The sequence below is a fragment of the Camelina sativa genome, chromosome 2 (assembly GCF_030686135.1).
Source record: "Camelina sativa cultivar CO46 ecotype springtype chromosome 2, ASM3068613v1".
In the NCBI taxonomy this organism is placed as follows: Eukaryota; Viridiplantae; Streptophyta; class Magnoliopsida; order Brassicales; family Brassicaceae; genus Camelina; species Camelina sativa.
Genome location: NC_141881.1, coordinates 19,760,189 through 19,787,487, shown reverse-complemented (window position 1 = coordinate 19,787,487; position 27,299 = coordinate 19,760,189). Strand labels below are relative to the sequence as shown.

Here is a 27,299-nt window from a genome sequence, read left to right as displayed (position 1 = left end):
TTGCGATGACTGCAACACAAGTTGTATCTGATCTAAGTTGATAGTTTTTTCTTTAGAGATCTAAAGTAATAACTCAAACAATGTTTTATGAAATCAAATGCTGAAGTTGAAATTTAGTATTGTGAACGGCAAGAGTTTTATTACTGTACATAACAACAGAACATTACCTTGCCATACATAAGAGTTTGGGACGTATTATTTTGTAACAGAGTAATGCCCCAAGGAAGAAGAAGATAACTAAGGTTTTGGCTATATCAAGAGTTCTCAAGGTACATGAGAATGTGAGCACTTATACAAGAACATGATGTTCAATGTAGAACACTCTTCTTGAAGAATTTGCTGCCTCTCTTTCCAATTCCGGCACCTTCAAGACTCGATGAGAGATGAGACCTTGTGTCAGGTCTCCACGTTAGTTCTTTGAGAAGCGAGAACAAAGACGAGAGCGCGGGTGAAATTTCGCTGTCTTTGATGCTCTTACATGACACTACTCTCATGCTCTCAAGCTCTTCCCAGTGTAAAATCACTGACTCTAAGCCGCCTGATGTTAAGACTGAGCATCCTTCCAAAGACAGAAACCTCACCCTCCTGCAAAGAGAAAGGAGTTTATCAAAAGCAACACTCGAGAAAAGAAGAGTAAACATATATACAAGGAAGTGATCTAAAAGCAAAGTGTTACCTGAAAGCTTTAGCCAAACTGAAAGAATCATCACTCAATCCCCAACAATCCTGAATACTAACCTCTGTTGCTCCATCACACACTTTAAACAACGCTTTCATCCCATCCTTGTCATTCAAACAACACCTCTTGAGTTGCAAACTCTCCATAGCTGGACAAGACCGCAACAACTTTTCCGGTCCAGGACTAGAATCTATCTTTCTACACGAGGAAATCCTCAACCTCTTCAAACTCTCAAAATACGAAAGCGCAGCTATCCAACCATCATCCATTCTATGGTCAACAATGGTCAATTCATCAAGCAGTTCACAACATTGCCCAATTGCTTTAATCCCATCAAAGCTACCTTCACAACCACTAAGCTCTAGCTTCACCAACCTCTTACACCCTTGTGCTAAAAACGTTAAACCTATATCAGACACTGATGAACTATACAATCCGTCAACGGTTCCAACCAATCTCAAACCTCTAAGATTCTTACACGCAGCAATGCCATGCAAGAGATTATCATTACACTTGTGCAACTCTAACTCTTGCAAATCAGAACAGTCCTCAGCTAAACTCACTAATCCCAATTCAGTAGCGTTAATCACTACAAGTTTAAGCAAATCACAACCCCCTCTTCCTAATACGCTAAGCCCTCTATCAATTACGTCGCTTTGCAATAGATTCTCATCAAGAAAATCCCAATTCGACGAATCTGAAGGTAAATGTAATGTAATCGACTTGTGACAGAGCAAGATACCCGAATTGACCGGCGGATTCATGCACGCGGCGTTTGTCAAATCGACATGCGTGAGCTTGGGGAACCTCGAGACAAGCCTACCGGACAAGACGAAATCGAAATCAAGAACCTTTAGAGTCCGTAGAAGACGACCCTGGAGACTCAGCCAGCGTTTGCAGACGAGTGAGACGTCGTTGTTGCTCTGTTGTGAATCAGGAAGCTTCCTGAGGATCTTGAGGAGAAGAGAATCGGATAAAGAGAGAGTTGGGTCGACGTCGACGATTGGATTATTGAAAGGCTTGTCATTTTTTGAGGGTTTGATTTGGTTTTGGAGATGGTCACCAAATTGAGACATTTCTTGTTGCTTCAGGCTATGTCTCTTCTTTAACTGATTTTGCGCGTCTTTATTACTTCTGTCTTAACCCAGAAATAGTGATTCTTTTTGGACAACGACTTTAGATTTTGAGTCTTCGAGTTTCTCGGTTCGGGTAGCTCCGGTTTTGGGTTTATACGGTTATGGAAGAAAGTGGTGTTCTGATTTAAACCGGAAAAAACAAAATTTGATTCGGTTTGGTTTTATTTGATTCGGTTTAGTGTCTAACAGAATTTGACATCTGTTCGGTTTAACAAAATTTAGTCTTTAACAAAACAAAAAAAAAAAAAACAAAATTTGATTCGGTTAACTGACATCTGTTCGGTTTTATGTTATTTCGGTTTTGGTTTTATTTTGGTTGTTTTAACGGTTACAATGTTACTAAAATTTGGTCTAATTTTGATATAGATTTGGTTAATTTGGTCAAGTATTAAAAATCTAATTTGGTCAAAGTTCAAAACATTTTGATACAGATTTGGTTAATTTAGTCAAGTATTAAAAATCTAATTTGGTCAAAGTTCAAAACATTTTGATACAGATTTGGTTAATTTGGTCAAGTATTAAAAATCTAATTTGGTCAAAGTTCAAAACATTTTGATATAGATTTGGTTAATTTGGTCAAAGTTTAAAACATTGATGGAGATCGAGATCTACGGCAACAGATGAATAAATTAATAAACATTTTTTATAAGGTTATTAACCACGGATCCTCCTAACCTAGTTGTTATATACGTATTTTTATCATATGCTAAATGGAATTTTTACATTATAGTTTCAAATATTAATATATGCAAATTAGTTTTAAAAATAAAACCATAAACTAAATTGTAGACTGTAATTGAATTATTAGCTTATTGCATCTTTCTAACTTATATAAATTAAAGAGTAACTCGTACGAATTTTTTTTCTTTCAAAAATATCATTTTTTGAAATGCCGCAAAAGTTTTATTTTTTTCTAAAATAGCAAAACAACACAAAAATTAATAAACGATGTAAAATACATTATTATGAGGGTAAACTTATTTGAGACTTGAGTAATTGAGTTGACTATTTTAGATTTAGGGTAAACTTATTATGAGGTATTGTAGGTGCTAAAAACCACAATTTAATGAACTTAGCTGATTAGGTAAGATCTGGGAGCAGACTTTTGGTGGAAATTAATAAAAACAACGAAAAAATGACGAAGTAGATTTGTATTAATGTTTTAGTCGGAAAAGTTACAATGTCGATTCACAATATCACAAGGCATTTATACTAACAAGACCTAACACCAATCTTTGGATCTCCTCCGGCGATCTCGCCTCGTCCTTCAATGATCTCCTCAACTTATCCTAGGATCTTCACCTTCGTTTGACTCGGCGTCCTTCCTAGTTCATTTTTTATTCTTGGGCTCGTCGCAGGCTCACCGTTACTCTTTACGACCCATTACTTAATAGGCTTCACTTACGAGTTTTAGATCGACAAAACTCAACACCAACATGTATTGTTTAAGTGTTTAGGATTTACTGTTTAGTTTTAAATGTTGAAAAATCTAGTTTTAATTTAATAATATTTTTAGTAAAAAATGTATTCTAATATTATTTTTCTGAAAATAAAACTAATAATAGTATTTTTGGAAGAAAAATTAATCTACTTATTTTAATTACATAGTTTTTACTTTTTGGTATTGTATATAGATTGAAAGTTTTTATATTTACTTGAAAGCACATACTCCTAAATTTAGGAAAAAAACAAAACTTAATTAGTAATATAAACTGTGAACACACACAATAGACAAAAAAACATGAATGATGATGATTTTACAGGTTGTAACATTTATTTATTAAATCAAGTAAAGATCAAATTTGTGATTTTTTTAACATTTATAATGAGAAAAAAAGAGAGAATCCAAGAAAACAAAAGAACTAAAAATATTGTAACGTATATAAAATATTTGAGAGCAATCAATGCACTCAGCTTTATCTCACTCAAAAGCAAAAGCACACTCCCCCATCAAAGTGTTTCTCACTTTTTCGTCTCTTTCCACTGTTTATAGAGATTTTGATTTTGATTTGCTAATCATCTTTTGTGTTTCTTTATCAGCTTTTATGCTTCCTCCCACAGATCTCTCACACTCTCTTCTTCTTCTTCTCTTCTTCTTTCAAGTGTAATGGAGTCTTCTAAGAAGTATAAACTCTGTTCTTGCTTTTATCTTTTCCTCTTCTTCTTCTTGACTTCTGTTGCAGCTGACCCTCAAACAGAATCTCTTCTCTCCTTAAAATCCCACCTCACCGACAATTCCAACAGCTTGAAAGACTGGTTCATCATCACTCCAGGAGTTTCCGACAAAGCTCTCGCATGTTGTTCTTGGTCTGGTGTCCGATGTAACCAAGCCTCGACCTCTGTTGTCTCCCTCGACCTCTCTTCCAAGAATCTTGCAGGAGATTTGCCAGGAAACGAGTTCCTCGTCTTCACTGACCTTCTTGAACTCAACATCAGCGACAACTCGTTTTCCGGCGAGTTTCCGGCTGAGATCTTCTTCAACTTGACTAATCTTCGAAGCCTTGACATCAGCCGGAACAACTTCTCCGGACCTTTCCCTGACGGTAACGGTAATGGCTCAAGTCTCAAGAATCTGATCTTTCTCGACGCCTTGAGCAATAGCTTCTCTGGTCCATTACCGATCCACCTCTCTCAGTTAGAAAATCTCAAAGTACTGAATCTTGCGGGTAGTTACTTCACAGGCTCGATTCCGAGTCAGTACGGTTCTTTCAAGAGTCTTGAGTTTCTTCATCTTGGTGGGAATTTGCTAAGTGGGCACATACCACAAGAGCTTGGTAATCTCACAACTCTCACTCACATGGAGATTGGGTATAACTCATACCAAGGAGTGATCCCTTGGCAAATAGGTTACCTGAGTGAGCTCAAGTACCTCGACATCGCTGGAGCTAATCTCTCTGGCTTCATACCAAAGCATTTCAGCAATCTCACAAAGCTTGAATCTTTGTTCCTCTTCAAGAACCATCTTTCTAAGGAAATACCATGGGAGCTTGGACAAATCACTTCTCTTGTTAACTTAGACCTCTCAGACAACCATCTCTCTGGAACCATACCAGAGAGTTTTGCAGGTTTCAAGAATCTCAGGCTATTGAATCTTATGTACAATGAAATGAGTGGGACTCTCCCTGAAGTAATTGCTCAGCTACCTTCTTTGGATACTCTCTTCATATGGAACAATTACTTTTCTGGTTCACTTCCAAAAAGCTTGGGGATGAACTCAAAGCTTAGATGGGTCGACGTTTCAACCAACAGTTTCCAAGGTGAAATCCCACAAGGTATTTGCTCAAGAGGTGTGCTTTACAAGCTCATGCTTTTCTCCAATAACTTCACTGGAACTCTACCTCAATCTCTCTCCAACTGTTCAACGCTAGTTCGTATCCGGCTTGAAGATAATTCATTCTCAGGTGTGATCCCTTTTAGCTTTAGCCAGCTTCCTGATATCTCATACATAGACCTCTCTAGAAACAGACTCACAGGAGGCATTCCTTTAGATATATCCAAAGCTACAAAGCTTGACTACTTCAATATCTCCAATAACCCTGAGCTAGGAGGCAAGCTTCCACCGCATATTTGGTCTGCGCCTCGTCTTCAGAACTTCTCTGCATCATCCTGCAGTATCTCTGGTCGTCTCCCTGAGTTTGCATCATGCAAATCAATCACTGTTATTGAATTGAGCAATAACAATATATCAGGGATGTTATCACCAACTGTTTCCACTTGTGGTTCTCTTCAGAAGATAGATTTAGCTGGAAACAGCATTACAGGTGGGATTCCTGAGAGACTCGCAAAGCTTCCACATTTAACTGGCTTGGATTTGTCACACAATAACTTGAGTGGTTCCATACCATCCGACAAAGTGTTTCAATCAATGGGGAAACATGCATATGAGGGCAATAAAAACCTATGTGGGGTTCCTCTTAAATCATGTTCAGCTTACAGCTCAAGGAAGCTTGTGTCTGTTGCGGTAGCTTGTCTAGTCTCTATTCTGCTAATCTTAGCTGCAACTTTGGCATTGTACTATATTCGTCAAAGAAGTCAAGGTCAATGGAAGATGGTGTCTTTTGCCGGACTCCCTCATTTCACAGCAGATGATGTTTTGAGGAGCTTTGGTTCACCTGAACCTACTGAATCAGTTCCAGCTTCAGTGAGCAAAGCAGTTCTGCCAACAGGAATAACAGTCATAGTGAGAAAAATCGAATTGCTAGACAAGAAGAAGAGTGTTGTTTTGAACGTTTTAACTCAGATGGGGAATGCAAGACACGTCAATCTAGTCAGGTTGCTAGGGTTTTGTTACAACAATCATCTTGTGTATGTGTTGTATGATAATAACCTGCATACCGAGACTCTAGCTGAGAAGATGAGGACAAAGAAGAAAGACTGGGCAACTAAGAAGAAGATCATCAATGGAGTTGCAAAGGGACTTTGCTTCCTTCACCATGAATGCTACCCTGCAATTCCTCATGGAGATGTGAGGTCGACTAATATATTATTTGATGATGATAAGATGGAGCCTTGCTTGGGTGAATTTGGGTTCAAATACATGCAACATTTGAACAAAGGGTTGGTGTCCTCAACTGCAAACACAGGTAATGAAACTCAAAATTCTCTTAGCACTAGTGTATATAGATAGATAGAAGTAGATCATGTGTACATCCTCCTTTGTTCTTCCTAACATTAGACTCTCTAAAGCAGATCAGATGAACGTAATAAGAGCGGAGCAGCAAAAGGATATATACAACTTTGGACAACTTATTTTGGAAGTCTTAACAAATGGTAAGCTGATGAATGCTGGTGGATTGATACAGAACAAGCCAAAGGATGTTCTTCTGCGAGAAGTATACACAGAAAGCGAAGTGAGTTCTAGTGATTTTAAACAAGGAGAAGTTAAAAGAGTTGTTGAGGTCGCACTTCTCTGCATAAGAAGTAACCAGTCTGGCCGTCCTTGCATGGAAGATGCACTCAAGTTCTTGTCTGAAGCAGATAATAGGTTTAAATAGGTAATAAGAACAATGTTAATATGCACATAGTTCCTCTTCCCCTATAGATATAGTAAAAGGGAATACTTATATATATCTAGTATGGTTTCTTTCTTTTATGGACAAGTGTGACTTCGTAGTTATTTTCTGGATCCTTGTGCAATAATGTTGTTCTTGTATTATTTATACATTCAAAAAAGGTATGGTCTCTGCAGTTTTAATATTTCTATGATTTGCTCATAATCTCCTTTTCTTTTCTAAACCATAATTATTTGTTTGCTTGAATACTGTGTAATCCATTTTACTTTTTCGTATTCCATCTCTACCAATGAGCAGTAAGAAGATCTATATCATGACCTTGAAATGTGACTTATAAATAAATCAAATAAATGACTTAAGACTGATGATGTAAACGCATGAGAATTGAATAAAAGAGAAAGAGGATGAACTTGTACTTGAATTCTTTTTGATGTTTTTATGAACCTTCTGATCTGTGGGCAAATCTTTGGTCAAATAGTTTTTTTTCCATATATATTCCAATACTGACCTTTATTTTTATTTTTATTTTGTTGTGTATCAAATAATTGTTTTTGTCAACAAGTAGTAGTATTTCCTATCATGATCTAATATGATAATATCCAACATACCATACCATAAAACCAAATTTCTTCTAGAAATACTATATTGCAACATAGAAGTAGTGAATTTCACACCATGATTTTGTTTTTGGGATTAAGCATAGACCATAATTTATTTTATCAGGAACAATTACATAATTTCCCAAAAGTCAATATCTATATCTTAATTAGTAAATGTTCTGAAAAAAATTAATGTTTCAATAATTTAAGTTTCACTATTGCCTTAAAATCTATATATACATTCTCAATAATATTTTCTTTTTTGTTCCTCTTTTTAGTTCTGAAAAAATCTATATACAAAATATTTAGAAATCAAAAAGTATGGGTGGTGATAGTATTTGTTTTTGATAGTGTTTTTGTTATTAGAATTTTAACCCTTAACATTTTGCACATAGAATGAGGATGGTTAGTAACGCTTTTTGTTTTCCATATCTAATTATATGAGTATGACAAATGGATGGATATGTACTTTTGTTTATTTATTACAAATTTATATTTTACAAATCACAATTGAAATGAAATACTACTAGCTTACATTTCCTATGAAATTTTGCAGGGAAACACAATGATGAAATCCCACCAGAAAAGAAAAATTGAATGTAAAATTTAAATGCTTACCTAAAACGCATAATATCTTAAATACCAAAAATATTATAATTAATTTAAATTTTAGATAGAGATACATAATATATTTTATTGTCTTGATCAAATTGGGAAACCTGCAACTCTCTCTTCTTCTGTGAAGCGAGAGTGTTCCCCCTAGACAAGACAAGGGTGGCTGCTTTAACTCATGATTCAGCTTGTTCAACCGTCTATAAGTCTCATAAACATTGTTCTTCTTCTTCTTCATCATTTCTTTCTCTTTTTTCTCAGTTTCAAAGGACAATATATCAGGAAAAAAAATCTTCAGTGTCCTTCTAAAAGCTATCCATCAGGAGATACTCACTTGGAGTCCCAAACCTAGGTTGATTTTTGAACAGTTTTGGTCTGCTTTGTCAACAAGGGGAGTTCAACAAATATTTCATTATCCCGATGTAGTGAATAGTAGAGTAAATTCGATTCAATCTTTTTCATATCTTCTGAGTTGCCGACTTGTAACCGAGGTCTAGCCGATCAGGTTTAATCTTGCACAAAAAATTTGGTCAAATAAATTTGATATAATTTATGAAATCTAAAACTTGTTTAACAAATTCTCTTGGAATTATCATGCAATTATGTGCATAGTGTTGGATGTCTTGTTAAATGATTTGAAACAAATTATGTATCTATATTATTGTTTAGAATTACTTTCTTAAATTAATTAGATAAGTATGTTTGAATATATATATTTCTAGAATCTTAAAAATTGTATCATACAATTTATAGTTTTATGTATTTTAGTTACAATAAACCTAACTATATAGAAAAATATTGAATTTGATATACTCAAATTATAAATAAAGTAGTAACTCATTTCTACCAAAAATAAATACTAACTCATTAATTAAAACAATAATAGAAAAGGTATGGGAGGCAACGTGTGCATATGTTGTTCAAATATGCATATGGTAGCATGATTTAAAAGGGATTGATATAGATGAAGTCAAGCATAATGTGGAAGAAGAAAAAGGCTGAAGAAACCAATCAAAAAATCAGAAAGGTGGTGGAAGCTTGGATTAGATTGGGAATGAAGAATGATGGGAATGACTTGAAGAACAATGTAGCATATTCATAATTACATTATAAATACATAAGATCCTTCTTCTTCTTATACTTACATATCATCATATCTTCTCCATACTCAAATTTTTTTTTTTAAGTATAAGCTCTTACATACTTAAATGAGGAGGAGGTGGAATCAAAACCTTAGGATTTAGTACTATTACTATCACGTACTGCTCTTCTTCAAGTTTCTTGTCTTACATACACATATCTCTCGATCCTTTTTAAATGTTTTACATTAATAAAAAATTTCTTTTAAAACAAATAAAAGCTTTGAAAAGTCAATTGGTGAAAACGTTATATTAACGAATGGATTTGGTATAATTTAACTGAGGTTGCAATTATTTGATTTAAGTTACTTAATTTAGATATACAACATTATGTCATCCGATTTGTGTATCTTTTTATAGTATTCCATCATCATCATATGGATTTCAAGTTGTCGTTGTATCCTAAACCCTAAATCTCTTGAACCTGCAAATTCTGTTAATATCCACATGACTATGAATTGGATTTGATGTGTTGCTATTACCACATTTATGGTCATGAGTTATGGATTTGATAACAACTTTGATGTGTTACTAATACTCACATTTATGGTCATGTGTTACTAGTACCAACAAATTTTATTGGTATTCACATGACCACGAATATATGTATTTGATGTTGTCGTTGTATCCTAAACCCTAAATCTTTAGAACCCACAAATTCTATTGGTATCCACATGACCACGAATATATGGATTTGATATTGAGCAAATCATAGAAAGATAAACGAAATGAAGATTGTTATGAGCAAATCATAGAAAGATAAACGAAATATTTCTATGTATAAGTGTGCCATCTAAATGAAATGAAGATTGCAAATTCATAGCTTTATTATACACAGACTTACTTGGTTTATGCAAGCACCGATTAAGAATACACAGCTTGCTTGATTGTGTATAGCCAGTGGACATCGAAGCAGTTCTGCTTTTTGGCAAGTGAATATGCTTTGTGCCATTCCTAACCATACCTCCGAAGAGAGTGTGCAAAGAAGAAAACACTCAGATGCTTGCTAAGCATACTGCAGCTTCCACTGAAAGATGGTGTTATGCTTATGTTAAACCCACCATATGCATAGAGCAAGCATGGGTGTGATCTATCTAGCTTGATATCTTTTTTCGCAACAACAAACATTAGATCTGTGTTCCATACTTGTTGGGATAGAACAGCTACATAGCGGAGCAAAGCAAAAGTCTGCTATCAGATATATGTCGGATAAAACACACTTGATAAAAAGCATTTAGCTGGTGCTGCGTATTAATGTTCCATATATTACAAATTAACGACCCCTTAACCAAACTTAATAGATTAGAAACACTGACTAACTTAGAAGGTCCTCTGACTACACGAGTTCCTTTTTAATCAACACATCTACACAACTCACACTTAATATAAAAACCGTTAGGTACTCTCCGTTAGTTACACCCTTCGTTTTCCCCATCTTTTTCCGGTGTCTAAACCAACCAGCCTTGAAGATGATTGAGCAGGTGATGGACCTTCTACACCAACAGACTCTGGAATGTCCAGATTCGCTTGCATTGATTGCCCAGAAGCTACTAGTGAATGTCCCTGTGCATCGTCGACCTGAAGCAATTGTATCCTAGCTTTCGCGATCTGTAAGCAGTAAACAAGCAGATTGTGTTATATAAATTTAAGATATATCTTATTGCAATAACACACAGAAGAGAGATCATTTTGGTCTTCACCAGTTCAATGTGATGAATGGATCCACGCGCTTCAGCAAGTCTACTCTGCAACTCAACCCATCTCTTTTGCCGGAATTCTTCGTTCTCCATTTCGTTCCCTTTCTCACCCAACTGCTGATAAAGAGCTGCAATCACCAAATCAGATGTTTTGCTCAGAGCCTTGGTCATACTTTATTTAAAAACACAATTCTTTTTCGACAAAATTCTAATAATAACCTGTGAAGATGGATACAATCCATAGCTGAGTTGGGAGATCATAGAGTTTCTTCGCAAGTGTAAGGGAGGAACGCAGGATCTCTCTGGCTTGTACGGTGTCATGCAAAGAAAGAGCTAAATTTCCCAGGAGTGTCAAATACTGTGCAACTAGCTGCAGGTTACCCATATGATTATGAGCGATCTGCAAACCCTTGGCAAGACGATTTCTGCATTGATATCATACATTACATTGGAGCATTAAATCATATCTTCACATACTATGAATTTAGTGAATATTCTTGACATAGTTTTTTCTCTTTCTATGAGCACAGACAAGGCGCATCATCCTACTCTAATATGGTTTTCTACAATCATTATCATTGGAGACAAAAAAAGGGTAGGGGCATCAACATCTGAGACAAAAACCAATGCGCAAGTGTATTCACAAAGCAAACCACCTTTGACAAACTGAGAAGTGAGCACATACCTTGCTTCCTGCAGATCTTGTTGCTTCATCAGGAGGAGACCGTATGCGAAGAGAATACTAGCTTCCTCTCGAACACCAGATAGTGAATTTGTCATTCCATTGAGTGGTCCGATTAAATCCAGTGCCTGAAGAAAAATCAGAGGTTTTAAAGCAGCCTTCTTAAGCTCACGGCAATATAGTAAAGCAAGTATAAACATCCATGAAAATTTCAAACCTTAGATGATGATTCAGCATCTCCAATAGTAAGGTAAGAAACAGCTGCAAAAGCTTGACATGACGCTTGCATTGACGTACTCCCTGTCAGCTGAAATAACAGTTTATATTTGAAATCATCATGGGCAGCAAAAAGGAAAATAGTTTGACCAATATCAAATAGGCACATAAAACACCTCATTCCAAAAACTATACATGAGATTATCTATCATATACATGAGTTTATAAATTTTACCTTGGTCGCTTCAATACAATGGAAAGCAGCTTCATCGTAGCAACCAACAGAATGAGAATATTGCCCTCTGAGCATCTCAATCACACACTCAGAAGCTTGCAAAATCGTTGGAAATCGAGTAAACAAATTTTTCATCTCAACTAAAGCCTGCACAAACGATACTTAAGAGTAAAATTTTCCTTCAAGAAAGCATGATGCTAGAGAAGACCACTAATAGGGCCTAATGTGAGGGGAACTTGATCCATTATGCATACAGAGTTGGTTAACTCAGATAAATAATTATATAACAGTGGCGTGGTGAAGGGAGGCAACAAGAAATATAGAAAAAAAAAAACCGATGATCTACCTCTTCTGCTTCGACATAATCAGACCTTGTAAGTTCCAAAGCCACTCTATTCTCAAGGAACTGCATCTGTAGAATAAGAAAAATCGTAGACATCCAGATAGCTGTGCGCCGCAAATCAGTTTCTGCCGAGAGAGAGGAAACACGAAAAATAAAATGTGAGCTTCAACATTAAGAACTGTTGCTTGAACTAAGTGTAGGTAAAATAGAGAAGTAGATTGAACCTCTAACTTCGTCAGTAATTCCGAGCTTGATCAGTTCATCTGCATAAAACATAGCAAACACACAACATGTCATGCCATGAGATGGAATCCCCTAATCTTCTTAGTTGCATCCTAAGAAGCAGATGGCTAATTTCCTCACAGAAGCCACATGAACTAAGAGAATGGAACACTAATTACACCGATTCAATTCTGAGGCAAAGTTTTCTGGTCAGTTCAGTGTAACAAGAGAAAGAAAGTATCTGGTGCTGATAAAATGCAATAGTAGGAAGTGAATTAATAGATAATGGGAACTTCAAGTGATAAGGATAACAGGACAACCTTGAATGATCTGCAATCCAGACTCAATACGTTTTGAACACTCTTTAAAGAGTCCCTTTGGACGTCCCGATATGACTACCATAAGATGGACCAAAGCATAGATGGCACTTTTTGGCAGCCACTCTCCATCAATTGGAGATGGTGAAAGAAGTAGCCTCTCTGTCCATCCATGATCTGTGTTGCCAAAGTATGCAGACTCCAGAGACTTATCAGTGGTCGAAGATGGAGATAATGCGTTTACACGTTCTTGAAGCTGAGATTGTCTTGCAGAGAGAGCCGACCTTTCTCTGGAGGGAAGATCGTAGCTGGAGAGACTATGGTTTACTGAACTCAGCTCATTCAGAAGTTGCTGGATCTCCTGCATTTTATGAGAATGAGCATTCATGGCCTGGTCTAAGCGGTCGACATGGTGCTGAGCGTTCTTATAATCACAGAGCCTGAGGCGATAGAAAACATGTAACATCTCATTGTAGAAGAACAAACCAGGGCAGCGATCAGTCTACAAATGAAACGGAAATTAGCTGATGCAGGACAAAACCAAGCAAGCGGAAGTGAAATGAGCGAAGAATAACATACCTTGTCTGAAGAAATGGTCTGCCAGATCTCATCGCATCGCTGAACAGCCTTTTCTACTGAATAATCATCCGTCCATTGTATGATATGAACGTGAAGCATGGAAGCTGTGAAGAACATCTGATTGCAGTACAAACTCAAAATAATTAACAACAAAGATCACCTGAACCTCAAACACAAAAATAAACAAGAGACTATCTACCTGGAGCTCAGTAAAACATATTTGTGAAGCAGAGAAAAAACCAGACTCGAGAGCAGAGAGAGAAGAAGAGAAATCGCTTTCGTTAATGAACGTGTTAGCGAGCTGAGAGTTGAAATTGCAAGACCAGAGGCAGGCAGAAACATCTTGAGGGACAGAAGATGCGAGTTCGAGAGCCTTGAGGAGAAGGTTGCGTTGAGGAGGGAATGAACCAAGGAGGTGATAACAGCGGCTGAGCAAGCTATAAGTCCGGAATTTGAGATCATAGGAGGAAGGGATAGACTTAAGGAGAAGAAGAGAGCGCTCAAGATGAGACTTGGCATGGTGGACATTGTGAGAGTAACGGAGTAGAAGAGAAGAGACACGTAGGCGAGACTTGACTTCAACAAGAGGAAGGAAAGAGATCTGACTCTGGCAGATGGCTTCCAAGCACTTTATGGTTTTTCCGATCTCACCAAGCTTCTGGTGGTGATCCGCTAGTCCCCACAGCCCTTCCGCCACTGCAGAACCTTCCATAGCTTTCTGCCACTGATCGAGAAAGAAGTCAAAGATAAAACTCATAAAAATCAATAAATCCAAAACATGCCAAGATGTTTGCAAAAGAAAGTATCACATAACAATGATCAGAAATCATAAGCTCTAGGAAACGTACAAAGAATTTGGCAATGTGAGATTGTATCACAATGATTACGGCAATAGAAATAAATGTCGAAAAAACTACGATTTCGACAGAATAACATATAGTGAGTGACCAACACAACACACACTTGAGATGATGAAAGAAATCACAAAGAGTCACCTAAAAAAAGCTCCTTAAACACAGGCCTAGAAGCAGAGTAGACCAAAATCAAAGCCAAAACACTAATTAGCAGAGCCCCAACCACAAGAGAGCTAGCTAAACTGCAAATGCTCACACTGTTTCTGCGCTTGGAAACCCAAACAGAAGAATTAGCTCACATGTAAAAAAGTTTTCTACTTTTGCTCATTACAAATTGCCCAAAACACTTTCAGGAGTTTTATCGAACAATAGGTATACACACCAAAAAAGACCCAATCTTTGAGCTTAAAGCTATAAAATTGAGCATCATAAGTTCATAACTCAAACTGATCCGAACCTTAAACCCTATCGAAAGCATTAGAAAACACATACCACGTTCTCGGTGACCTAGGCCCGTGAATTGGGTCGTAGGTTAACCAGTGTGGAAATCCCGGGTTCGACCGGTTTTTGCTATCGGAATATTGGGCTCGTCGACATTTGTTTGGTTTGAACAGTGTATTTGTTTAACTTCAGATCGGGCAAGTACAAAGCCTAAGCGCTTTCTGCAATCGAAACACGGCGAAATATGTACTTTGGTTGTTGCGTGACTTGAGCTCTTTGGTCCGGAGACGGTGGAAGACGACAAAGGACTGACCTTTCTGTTTCTCTGGGCGATCGAAAACTCACTATCCGACCCGTTTTGAAGGTATCCAGACCCGTTTCTGTTGATTCATCTCATAATCGGATCCCCCAATTTTCTCAGCTGGATTTGGCCCATTTAGGCCCTGTTTACGTTTTTTTCTTAGTTATTCTATTTTAGCTTCTTGCATTAAATTTGATTTTTCTTAAAACTATTTTTAGTAAAAATTTCAAACAATTAGAAAATGTTCATTTTCTAGTTAAATAGTATAATAATTAATCTGACAAACATATAGAAAATGTTTGAAATTTTTTTTTTTTAGTTGGTGTTAACAGTTTTGACTATGCATGGGAATTAGGAATTTTGAGTGTAAATCCATCTTTTTCGAACACAAAAAAAAAAAAAAAAAACTTATGCATCGTTTTCCTTTGGCTGGTTATCATAATTGAATGTTTCTTTCTCTACATCCACATAACGACTAGTCATTAGATAAACCGGGCGACTGATCTTTGTGATCCATTTTAACGTCCCATATCCTAGCCACCATTGAAGGATCAGGAGTTCAGTACTCACGAGGCAGGATTAAACCGGATCTGAAAAGTGAAAAGGAGGCGTTCGAACCGGGTCTGATACCAAAATGTGCATAAATCAAAAACTATATGTGTATGCACCCTTTGTTGAAAATTGAAATTAGTCATTTACAACAAGAACTTTAATCGTATAACCAAGGTTCTTAAAATAATAGTATTTGGCAAGTGTTATGCTACGTTATCCGGACGTCATGAAGACAATAATCTAAATTGAATAAATATAGCACAGTCTAAAGCTCCAAATTATCAGTATTCTTGTTATTATTATTTTTTTTTTTTTACAAAAAGTATAACAAAAGACGATTTTCTTTTACAATAGTAGTCTCTATCTAAGATTTGTAAGTAGAAATCACTAATAACTAATTAGTACATGCACATCTCTCAGACGAGATCTTACCTAGTGGATATTGTTAAATTACCAACCAATCAGAACCATCAAGCTTATTACTAGTTATTAGTACTTGTTATTATTGCGTTAAATACAATTATACACTATAATCTATCATTTACATAATGTTAGCTTATTTCACAAAAAAAAAAAATACAGATTCAGCTCAACAAAGAAAGCTACACATTCACTCTTAATTAATGTACTAGATTAGTACCCGTGCTATAGCACGGATTAAATTTTATTTTATACGACAAATTTAAATATTTTTATTTGATATATTTTTTAGCATTAAACAATATCATCATATAACTTTGATATTTTACATTTAAACCGAATTATAAGTTTATCTTATTTTATCATAAAACTAACTACATTTTAATTGGTGAATAATAATAGAATATGTAAATAAGATATGATTTGTTTCTGAGGAAAGAAGTACATATAACTTTAAATTGTGATATTACAAATAATAACTTTTAGATATGATATTTATTAAAATGACAAAATGTAAACCCTATAAATTTTGATTACCAGTGAAGTGACCTTAGTGCAGTGGCAGGAGGTAAGTCCATTTGTAGAAGGCACTATCACACCCGGGATCGAGTCCCGGCTCCTACGAATGTAGGAATTTGGCTAATAGGCCGGCCAGTTGTGACCTAATGTTTGAAAAAAAAAAATCTTGATTACCAAGCGAACCCTATAAATCTCGATTATCAAGCAAACCCTATAAATCTCGATCTCGAATCTCGATTATCAATCAAACCCACAAAGGTAAATTATACAAATGATACACTTAAATACAACTAAAATGATTGATGTTTTAATTTTATAACCAATTAATGACTCATATATCTATTATATAGCCTAAAAAAAATTATGTACTGACTGGACTCATATATCTATTATAAAAAGTTGTGTAGACTATGTGTAAGTGGTATTTTTAATTTTGAATATTTTTGACCGTCAAAGGGGTCTCTAGAGTTAATCCTATTTAAGTCGGGAAATATTTAAATTTGTTAAATTTCCTTAAACAATATATATAAGTAGGATATATATTGTTAGGTAAGATCGAAATATTGTTTAGTTTAATAAAAATCACAGTTTTTATGTTTAGGGTTACCGAACTTGGAAGATTTCTCGAGTTAAAATATTTTGTTTCATTTGTGTATATCATCTTTTATTCCTTCAAATGCTATTATTATTTCCGATTATGTTTAAAGTGGATTCATTGCTATTGTTATTATTAATAATTAATTATGAATAATTAAATAAATAAGCGATATAAGATCTAACAGTAATCAAAGTAGACCCGTAAATATCAAAATATTATTAAATGTTATACTTAAATTATTAATATGTCAATTCTATAACCAACTAATGACCTATATAACTATTATATGGTCTACCAAAAATAAGTCATGTACTTCCCTTTTATTAAAAAGGGGATAAGTGGTCGATACATACACATTAGAGACACTAATGCTTAAACGATTAAGAAAAAAAACGAATTAAATGTGAATAAAAGAACATGTGAATTCATACTATTTCATCCCAACAAAATGTCGTTAACGGAGTAAATTAATCAAAACCGTTAAACAAAAATAATTCGATATCCTCACGTGCGTAGTAGTCGGTCCCGACGCTAGTAACAGCATCTTACCACCGTTAAAAAAGCTCTACATTTTGAAAATATTCCACGTGGCGTAAATCTGTTGTATCACTAGGTGTTCTTTTTTGTAGACGATTATTGCTTACAAACCCAATTCCGCGAACGAAAGAGAGAACGAACGCACAGTTTATGAGACGGTTTGAGGGCAAATCTGTCCAACTTGCTGCGAAAGGAAACTAATCATCACGTGACATGCACACACACACGTAATATATCACTCTCACACACTCACACAAGACGTCACAATACTCTCTCTCTCTCACTTCATTAAATGTATAAAGACACTGCAGATATCATTAAATGTGGCATTTTTTCAAAACCTTTGCTTTTTCCACTTTTTTGCTCCTTCCTTCCTTCCTCCATAGCTCTGACAAAAGCTCTCTGCAGATAAAAAAAAAACTTCAGATATTTTCTGGGTTTATGTATTCACAGTTTATATCTCCATTCATACTCACTGATTCAGGTTTTTTTTTTTTTTCGTTGCTGATTTTTTTTTTTTTAAGATTCGGCGAGAGTGGAGAAGATCATCGAAGAGAAAACAAAAATCATGAGCGTAAGTTCGATCTCTCTCTTTCTCTGTGATTTTTTTTTCTCTTTTTGCTGAGTCTCTCTATCAGTCTCTCATGAACGGTAGAAGAAAATAAAATCATCACGGTTTGATTCTGTGTTTCCTATGTGTCTCCCACGCGCGTACCAAAAAAGCGCGTGTGTATTCTTGTTATACTCTCTCGCAGAGTCGGCTTGTTTTCAAAATATATAGTCGTCTTCAGTCTTCACAGTCCTTAACCATTTCCATTTTTTTGATTCATCATTAAAAAGTAGAAAAAAAAAAAAAGTGAAAACCTCTCTCTGTGAGTAATTTTATACTTTGTTTCTTCTTCTAAAGGGAACGATGTTTGTGAAACGGAATCCGATTAGAGAAGCCACCGCCGGAAAAAACTCTTCGCCGTCGTCACCGACTTCGAATGGTAAAAACCAGTTCTGCTTAAAAGCTATCGTTTCTCCATTTTTGTTGATTTTTTCTCGCTTTTTTTTTCTTCTAATTCCAGCTCTTTTTTTTTTTTTTTTGTTTGGTTTTGTTCCTTCTAGTTGCAATCGCGCATATAAGAGTTGGATCGTATTACGAAATCGATGCTTCGATTCTTCCTCAGAGATCCCCGGAAAATCTCAAATCGATTAGAGTCGTCATGGTACTTAAATGGATTCTCTGCTTTTTTTTTGTTCGTTTCACCATTAGAGACGGATCTCGTTTATTTCGTTGTTGTTCGTCTGGGTTTTTGAGTGATTTTAGCGTTTTTCGTTGTTTCAGGTGAGCAAAATCACGGCGAGCGACGTGTCTCTCCGATACCCAAGCATGTACTCACTCCGATCGCATTTCGATTTCAGTAGGATGAACCGGAATAAACCGTTGAAGAAGAGGAGCGGCGGCGGTGGTGGTGGTGGTAAAGGTCTTATTCCTGTGTTCGACGAGAGCCATGTGATGGCTTCGGAGCTAGCTGGAGATTTGCTTTACAGAAGAATCGCTCCTCATGAAGTTTCTCTGAATAGAAATTCTTGGAGTTTCTGGGTTTCTTCTTCTCGCAGGAACAATACTAGGCTCTGCCGCGCTGTTTCACCGGAGGGAAAGTGTTCGTCTGAGCTTAAATCGGGAGGGATGATTAAGTGGGGGAGGAGATTGCGTGTTCAGTACAAGAGTCGTCATATTGATTCTAAGAAGAATACGGAAGGTGAGGAGAGTTCTAGAGTGAAGGAGGTAGGGGTTCGCAAAGAAGAGACTGAGGAAGAAGATGATGATGATGGGAATGAAACTGAAGAGGCTGAACAGATTGAAAAGGAGGTAACTGATGGGAATCGTAAGAGAAAGCTTATTGAGTCAAGCACTGATCAGAGACTTGCTCAGAGGGCTAAGGTTTATGATCAGAATAAGGACAATCAAATTGTGGTCTATAAGAGGAGAGCAGAGAAGAAGTTCATTGACAGATGGTCTCTTGATAGGTAAAGTGAATGTTAATTTAACGAATTTGATGATCTTTGGAATTGGATTTGCCTTGGTTCTTTTGATTGATTGTGGTTGATTTTGGAATTTGAAGGTACAAACTAGCTGAGAGGAACATGTTAAAAGTGATGAAGGAGAAGAATGCAGTGTTTGGCAACTCCATACTCAGGCCAGAGTTGAGGTCAGAAGCAAGGAAGCTGATCGGTGACACGGGTCTTTTAGATCATATGCTTAAACACATGGCAGGTAAGGTGGCTCCTGGTGGCCAAGATAGGTTTATGAGAAAGCACAATGCAGATGGAGCAATGGAGTATTGGTTGGAGAGTTCTGATTTGAATCACATAAGGAAAGAAGCAGGAGTTCAAGATCCTTACTGGACGCCTCCACCTGGTTGGAAACTTGGTGATAACCCTACTCAAGATCCTGTCTGCGCCGGAGAAATCCGTGAGATCAGAGAAGAATTAGGTAGCCTGAAAAGGTACAAGACTGACCTATATTGAATTGGTTATATGATCATCTCTTTTGTTATCTTATAGCAATTGTGTAACTCATGTTTGTCTTGGTCTTGAGAAGGGAACTGGAGAAACTGGCGTCAAAGAAGGAAGAGGATGAGCTTGTTATCGTGACTACACCTAATTCTTGTGTTACTAGTCAGAACGTGGACCACGATAATCTGATGACTCCAGCAAAGGTAAGAGCTTGAAAAGAGTAATAATTCTCTGTATCTTGTGATACTGTTTTAGGCTATTTTTATAACATCTCTGTTGCTTCATCTCAGGAAATCTATGCTGATCTGCTGAAAAAAAAATACAAAATTGAGGACCAGCTAATGATAATTGGAGAAACCTTGCGTGAAATGGAGGTATACATATCCCAGACTGAGTTTCTAAACACTTAACACTCTTCTTACTAGTTATAGCAGAACCATTACATAAAATGTAAAATCTTATAAATTTGCTATGATTTAGAAGTATCAGGTAGTTTTACTAGGAAACTCCCTTGGAGAAACTCACTGATTCCATTTAGCGTCAGTGATCAAAGATTTCCTCTGTCTCTATGAGATGCAACTTTGCTAGTAATGAATGATGAAACATTTGTGTTTTTATGAATGCAAATATTGCAGGAAGGCATGGGATGGCTTAAGAAAACAGTGGACGAGAACTGTCCTAGAAATCCAGACTCATCAGAGACACCTTTGCTACTAGAGAATTCGCCAACATTGGAGGCAGTACTAGAAGGAGAAGTGAAGGAGTTGAACAAGGGAAACCAAACCACACAGTCACCTAGAAACAGAGAAAAAGGCAAGAAGCATGATCAACAAGAACGATCACCACTCTCACTTATAAGCAATACTGGTTTCAGAATGTGTAGGCCTGTGGGAATCATCGCATGGCCCAATTTGCCTGCTCTTACTTCTGCTACTGATACTGTGTCGTCAAACAGTAATGATGCGCTTGCTTCTTCGACAAGTCACCAACCAACTTACCCATCTCTTTGTCCAGTCAAGCCACTTGCAGCTAAGCGTCCTCTAGGCTGGCCTTTTCCCTTCACCGTCACTCCCGAAGAAGCTCCCACAAAGCTCTTCGACATTTGAAAACTGATGCATCAGATCTTACTTACTTCTCATGCAAGTAAGATGATGTGAATTGGTATGGTCTCTTTCCACGAAAGATTCAATAACTTACAAAGGAAGCAGGTATTTACAAAGATCACTTATTAAATAAGAAACTACTATTCTTATGGGAATAATTTGGCAAAATTTTGAAATTCTTCCTCTTTAATTTAGGGGTTTGATGTCTCTGATTACTATTGAGTATAGATAGAGAGAGATGATTTGAATAGAGAGGCTTATCATAGGAATATATTATTTTCAAGACTGTCTGGGATCATATTCTGTATTACAGAACGGTTTCTAATATATGATACAGTTATATATTATACTTAATTGTTCAATATGTGGAGCTTTTGATTAATTCCAGTTTATTTTGTTGCAAAACTGAATTTGATAAACTTGTATCATTATTTGACTTGTAAAATAAAATATTGAGAAACTTGCGATTACATCATGTAATTTACATGAGGCATAAACTATAAAAATATGAAAGTAGATAGAATGTTGTGGTAATTAGCCGGTCCGGTAATAATTAATACACAGGCCTCTTCCATGTTAACTTCCCATTAGTTTACGTAGGTATATATATTTGAATCCATAATGGGTTTTTGTGGTGACTTGGGTTTGACCAACTCATCCAGATCAACTCCATCATAATGTTGGGTTTTTGTGGCGACTTGGTATCGGGTCAATTCTCTCCCCTGTTGAATTTGGTTATTTGGATTTTGAGTTCGGATTTACGATTTTATATTGGTCTGATGCATCTGCGGTGTTAATCTCTAAAACAAATCTATCTTCTTGTCTCTCTAACCATATAATAGCTGAGTTGCCTTTGATTAAATTTTTACTTTTGGTTTTCTTTGGGGCGTGTTTCTTATAGGTCTTTACTCTTTAGTGAAGTGTTACGTGATTCTTGGCATCGTATCCTATGAGAAGTAACTGAAATATGGGATGATCATTCTTATGCTTCTTGTGATTTCTAGTGTTTAAAAACGTTGTTTTGCTTCTAAAGGTGCAACATTCTTAAAAACAAATACATGTTGAATTTGATTATTTGGATTTTGAAATTTAAACTAACATTTGAAAACGTGTTTTACGTTTTTCCTTGTCTTCTTCTTTTTCTTTTTGCTTGACAAAGAAAAAGGGTAAGAAATTAAAACGTTTTCCTTTTTCATTTTCTTTGGGTACGTAAAAGGTTAATTTTCCCCTTTCGTTTTAAAGCCTTAAAAGACTAGCTAGAGAGAAACAAGAGCTGAGAGTTTGATTCGAATTCAACGACACACATTGCTTTCCTCCTTTTCGCATTCCTATCTCACAATCGTTGGCGTCGGGTCACATTTCTCTCCTCTGTTGAATTTGATCAGTCAAAACATGAGTGAAGAAGCAATAGTACTCATATGAGTGAATTGTTGGAAAACGCAATGGGTCATGGGGGGTCTATCGCGGGATAGGCTTGTTTGTATATATCCGTGGGTTGGTTAACTAGGTTCATTGTCGAACTCTTGAGGCCGACATTATGTTCATCGTGGTCGGCATGGAAAGAGGAATCGGACGCGGTGGTGTTAGTTTGTGCAACACCATTCTTGGTTTTGGGCGTTGTGGTGGTGAGCTCGTTTTACCTTCCCGTTCCAATAGCCAATACCAACTATGGAGCAGGAAATTGGCCTGGCTTAGTCATGATTATAGTTATGTGTGCTATGTCACGATCTCATATCATAGAATACGCTATCTTAACATTTTTGTTACAGGCTTTCTAGAAATGAAGAACAAAGCTAAACACAATCTCAAACAAATCACCTTTATTTCTATAGGAAAAATATCTCAAAAACCTAAAGTTCTCACAATCTCTCAATTCATCACAATAGGAAGTCACACTTTGACAACTCTATTTATAAGGAACTCTCAACACAATTTTCCTAATCTCTCTAGGAATATAGTTTCCTTATTTCTCATAACTTCCTAAACTCTTATTTCCAAATCTCTTTAGACTTGCTTGTGCTTCAAGCTTATCTCAACATTCTCCTCCTTAAGCTTGAAACACTTCTCTAAGTCTTGAACTCCAATGAACTCTCTCATCTCTTTGAACTTCATTTTTCCCAACGCTTTAGTGAGAATATCCGCCTTTTGTTCTATCCCCGGTACATGCTCAACTTCAACTAGTTCAGTTTCCACACACTCTCTAATGAAATGGAACTGCCTTTGAATGTGTTTGCTTCTATCATGGAAGACAGGATTTTTTGTGAGAGCTATTGCAGACTTGTTATCAATACGAATAATGGCTCTCTCAGCTTCGACTCCTGTAATCTCACTAAGTAAATCTTGCAACCAAATTGCATGTTTGGTTGCCTCAGTTCCAGCCATAAATTCAGCTTCACACGATGACATAGCCACAACATCTTGCTTTTGTGAGCACCATGAAATAGGACCTTCTCCTAGGTAGAAAATGTGACCTGTTGTACTTCTCCCATCATCCGGATCGATGCTAAGGCTACTATCACTATATCCAATAAGCCTTGGTATTCTCGAGCTTCTTCCAAACACTAAGCCAAGGTTTGTTGTTCCTTTAAGATACCTTAAACACTGTCTTATTGCCGCACCATGTGAGACCATGGGACTGTGCATATACCTGCTCAAGACACCCACACAATAAGATAAATCTGGTCTTGTGTGAGTTAAATACCGAAGACAACCAATTTTTTTCCGGAAATCAGAGGCGTTAATCTCCTTTTCATCCTCTGCCTTTGACAACGTGAGTCCAAACTCCATAGGTATATACTCAGGATTGCAGTCCACCATTCTTGTTTCTTCTAATATTTATTGAGCATATCTCCGTTGGCTTAGAACAATTCCAGACTCATGTTGAATAACCTCTATTCCAAGATAGTAAGTCAACAAGCCTAGGTCACTCATTTCAAATTTTTCAGCCATCTCCTCCTTAAATTTGTAAATGATTTGCTTATCTGTTCCTGTGACAAATAAGTCATCTACATAAACAGCAATAACCAAGACTTGTCCTCTCTCTGTTTTGCGATAGACAGTTGGTTCCTAGGAGCACTTTTTAAACTGCAGCTCCTCAAGAATCCGATTCAATTTGTTGTTCCATGCCCTTGGAGCTTGTCGCAGACCGTACAATGCTTTTTTTTAACCTATAAACCTTATCCTCACACCCTTTCTTCTCGAAGCCCTCTGGTTGTGTGACGAAAACTGTCTCATTTAGTTCTCGGTGTAGAAACGCTGTCTTAACATCTAAATGATGAATCTCCCACCCGTTTGATGCTGCGATGTTGATGAGAAGCCTTATGGTTTCAATGCGTGCGACAGGAGAAAAGACTTCTTCGAAATCAATTCCGTATTGTTGCATGTATCCCTTAGCAACAAGTCGGGCTTTGTACTTGTTAATGCTGCCATCGGAGTTTCTTTTCAGTTTAAAAACCCATTTAAGTCCAATTGGCCTCACACCAAGAGGTAGGTCAACTAGATCCCAAGTATTTAGCCTTTCGATTGAACTAATTTCTTCAGTGCAAGCACTAATCCACTTATCCGATCTTCTTGCTTCCATAAAACTTCTTGGCTCATTGTTAAGACACAACAGAAGCGTTTCTCCTTCTTCTTCAGCAAGTAGAACATAGTCCATGAGGTATTTAGGCGTATTACACTGTCTTTGACTTCTACGAACTTCTATTCTGTTTTCTGCAGTCTCTCTGTTTTCTGCAGTCTCACTGTTTTCTGCAGTCTCGTGCTCAATGATGTCAGGTGTGTGTCCATTACTCTCTGTTTCTTCTCTTTCTCCACCGTCAGTGTTGTTGTCCAATTCTGGTTTATTACTCACACTTTCTTGCTGAAACGTTAAGCCATGATTCCCAAACTCACCAAGAGTAATATTAAAGCTTCCATCACCGTCTCTCGTTGTGTCATTTTGCCTCCAATTCCAGCCTTTACTCTCATCAAAAATCACATCACGGCTTACCACAACTCTTCTAGTTTGTGGATCATATAGTCTATATGCCTTAGAACCTGGTTCTATCCCCAAGTGAACTAACAACCGAGATCGATCGTCTAGCTTTTTTAGCAAATGTTGATCAACTTTTGCATAACCTATACACCCAAATATTCGTAGATGATCGATACAGGGTTTCTGCTTCTTGTAGACTTCGTATGGTGTCTTATCCATCAATGCCCTTGTAGCTATTCTATTAAGCAGATATGTGGTGTGTCTCATGGCTTCTCCCCACAGATAATTTGGAACCTTCATATGTTTAAGAATACTTCTTGTCATCTCCATCATTGTTCTGTTCCTTCTTTAAACAACACCATTCTGTTGTGGTGTATATGGGGCAGTAAGATGTCTCTGAATCCCATAGCTTTCACAGTACTCATTAAATTCTTGTGAAACAAACTCACGTCCTCTGTCTGTCCTAAAAGTCTTGATCCGAGCTCCTGATTCTTTCTCAACACGAAGTTTAAAGGTTTTAAACTTCTCGAATGCAGAACTCTTTTCTTTCAACAATGTAGTCCACATATAACGCGAATGATCATCAATGAGAACGAAAATGAATCTATTTCCCGCAGCTGTACTTGGCGTTATAGGTCCACACAAATCTCCGTGAATCAGTTCTAGAGGTGAAGATGCTCTATATGTGGTGGCTTGTGGGAACATCTGTCTTGTCTGTTTTCCAAGTAGACAAGACCTGCAGATTTCTTTTTCGAACACTACGTGGGGAAGACCTTGAACAAGTTCTCTCTGCTTCATAGACTTGATGGTTTCGACATTTATATGACCAAAACGAGCGTGCCAGCGACTAGATTCACTTATGGAAGACAAGTTCAAATAAGCATTGTCGTGAAAATCCATACGAATCTTGTAAAGTCTATTATTCGATCTTGGAGCTTTAGCGAGTAGTTTTCCTTGAGCATCTCTCATTGTTAAATATCCTCCTCTTAACCTTATGTCACAACCTACTTCTGTCGCTTGTCCCAAACTAATAATGTTACTCTTTTGGTCTGGTATCTAATAAACATCTGTCATGACTCGTAGCTCTCCATTCATATCAACAAGTGAGATTGAACCTTTTCCCTTTATATCAACCCTTGAATCATCTCCAAACCAATAGACTCATCCATCTTCTCGAAGTATCTTTTATCACCAGTCATGTGGTTACTGGCACCATTGTCAAGAACATATCTTATCCTCTCTTGTGTTGGTTTCAAACTTACTTTGAATGCACCGTTTTTCATTAAGGAATACAACCTCATGCATCATAAGTTCATCAGCCTCTTGCGTATTAGTAGTATCTAGGACTTGAGCTTCTTGGAGTTTTAGTAAGCGGTCAGGACAATCAAAGGCAAAGTGTCATTGTTTGTCGCATCTGAAACAAGTGATACGAGAAGCATCTCTTTGTCCATAACCACGTCCTCTTCCTCGGCGTCTAGGGAATCGACCTCCGCGTCCTCTTCCTCGATAATCGTTTGTAAACTCTCGGCTGTTCTGTGTTTCTGTATTACATACTTTGGTGTTTCCATGTTCGCATACATCAACTTAGATTGATCTTCTTGTGCTTCGACTGTACCAACAGAAATTCTCTCCTCATATGTTTTGAGTCGCCCTATAATGTCTTCAAAAGAGGTGGTGTTTAGGTCTAACACTTGTTCTAAGGAAGCCACTATATGGATGAACTTCTTATGAGGAAGACAATTAAGAAACTTCTTAACCAACTTGGTTTCCTCAATAGATACTCCAAGAGAGGCGGATTTAGAAGCAATCTCCGACAACTTTCCTGCAAACTCATCGATTCTCTCTGAATCTTTCATCTGAAGTCGTTCGAACTCGGCCATAAGTGTCTGAAGACGTGCTTCCTTCACACGTTCAGCTCCCACATGTCTTGATTTGATGGCATCCCAAATCTATTTCGCTGTGTCTAAATCACCGATCTGCAGAACAAGACACTCAGGGATGGACTGGAACAAAAGAGCCATGGCCATA

The 27,299-nt window shown here is 36.9% G+C and overlaps 4 protein-coding genes across 6 annotated transcripts; 2 read left to right on the top strand and 2 right to left on the bottom strand.

Moving 5' to 3' along the window:
• Positions 1 to 83: 83 nt before the first annotated feature.
• Positions 84 to 1,848, bottom strand: LOC104726014 (F-box protein At5g51370-like). Its single transcript, XM_010444768.3, has 2 exons — positions 677 to 1,848; positions 84 to 585 (listed from the first exon to the last, which is right to left on the bottom strand). Exons 1-2 carry the CDS (start codon positions 1,753 to 1,755, stop codon positions 309 to 311), a joined length of 1,356 nt encoding a protein of 451 aa, XP_010443070.1. The 5' UTR covers positions 1,756 to 1,848; the 3' UTR covers positions 84 to 308.
• Positions 1,849 to 3,693: 1,845 nt separating this feature from the next.
• LOC104725998 (uncharacterized) lies at positions 3,694 to 7,028 on the top strand. The gene is made up of 2 exons (XM_010444760.3): positions 3,694 to 6,398; positions 6,505 to 7,028. Exons 1-2 carry the CDS (start codon positions 3,923 to 3,925, stop codon positions 6,807 to 6,809), a joined length of 2,781 nt encoding a protein of 926 aa, XP_010443062.1. The 5' UTR covers positions 3,694 to 3,922; the 3' UTR covers positions 6,810 to 7,028.
• A 3,352-nt stretch (positions 7,029 to 10,380) lies between these two features.
• LOC104725987 (sister chromatid cohesion protein SCC4) lies at positions 10,381 to 15,197 on the bottom strand. 3 transcript variants are annotated; one of them, XM_087486055.1, is made up of 13 exons: positions 14,815 to 15,109; positions 14,464 to 14,585; positions 13,668 to 14,192; positions 13,469 to 13,585; positions 12,893 to 13,391; positions 12,575 to 12,613; positions 12,354 to 12,475; positions 12,008 to 12,154; positions 11,774 to 11,863; positions 11,560 to 11,684; positions 11,094 to 11,299; positions 10,878 to 11,002; positions 10,381 to 10,785 (listed from the first exon to the last, which is right to left on the bottom strand). In XM_087486055.1, the coding sequence occupies exons 3-13, from the start codon at positions 14,178 to 14,180 to the stop codon at positions 10,591 to 10,593; spliced, it is 2,178 nt and encodes a 725-aa protein (XP_087342181.1). In that variant the 5' UTR covers positions 14,181 to 14,192; positions 14,464 to 14,585; positions 14,815 to 15,109; the 3' UTR covers positions 10,381 to 10,590. The 3 variants fall into 3 exon arrangements, with proteins under 3 accessions (XP_087342181.1, XP_087342180.1, XP_087342177.1); XM_087486054.1 differs by lacking the exon at positions 14,464 to 14,585 and having other exon boundaries at positions 14,815 to 15,197; XM_087486051.1 differs by lacking the exons at positions 14,464 to 14,585; positions 14,815 to 15,109 and having other exon boundaries at positions 13,668 to 14,207.
• A 2,756-nt stretch (positions 15,198 to 17,953) lies between these two features.
• On the top strand, positions 17,954 to 21,680 carry LOC104725976 (protein DYAD-like). Its single transcript, XM_087486045.1, has 8 exons — positions 17,954 to 18,264; positions 18,598 to 18,679; positions 18,801 to 18,901; positions 19,021 to 19,706; positions 19,802 to 20,185; positions 20,281 to 20,398; positions 20,486 to 20,569; positions 20,831 to 21,680. Exons 1-8 carry the CDS (start codon positions 18,259 to 18,261, stop codon positions 21,299 to 21,301), a joined length of 1,932 nt encoding a protein of 643 aa, XP_087342171.1. The 5' UTR covers positions 17,954 to 18,258; the 3' UTR covers positions 21,302 to 21,680.
• Positions 21,681 to 27,299: the final 5,619 nt, after the last annotated feature.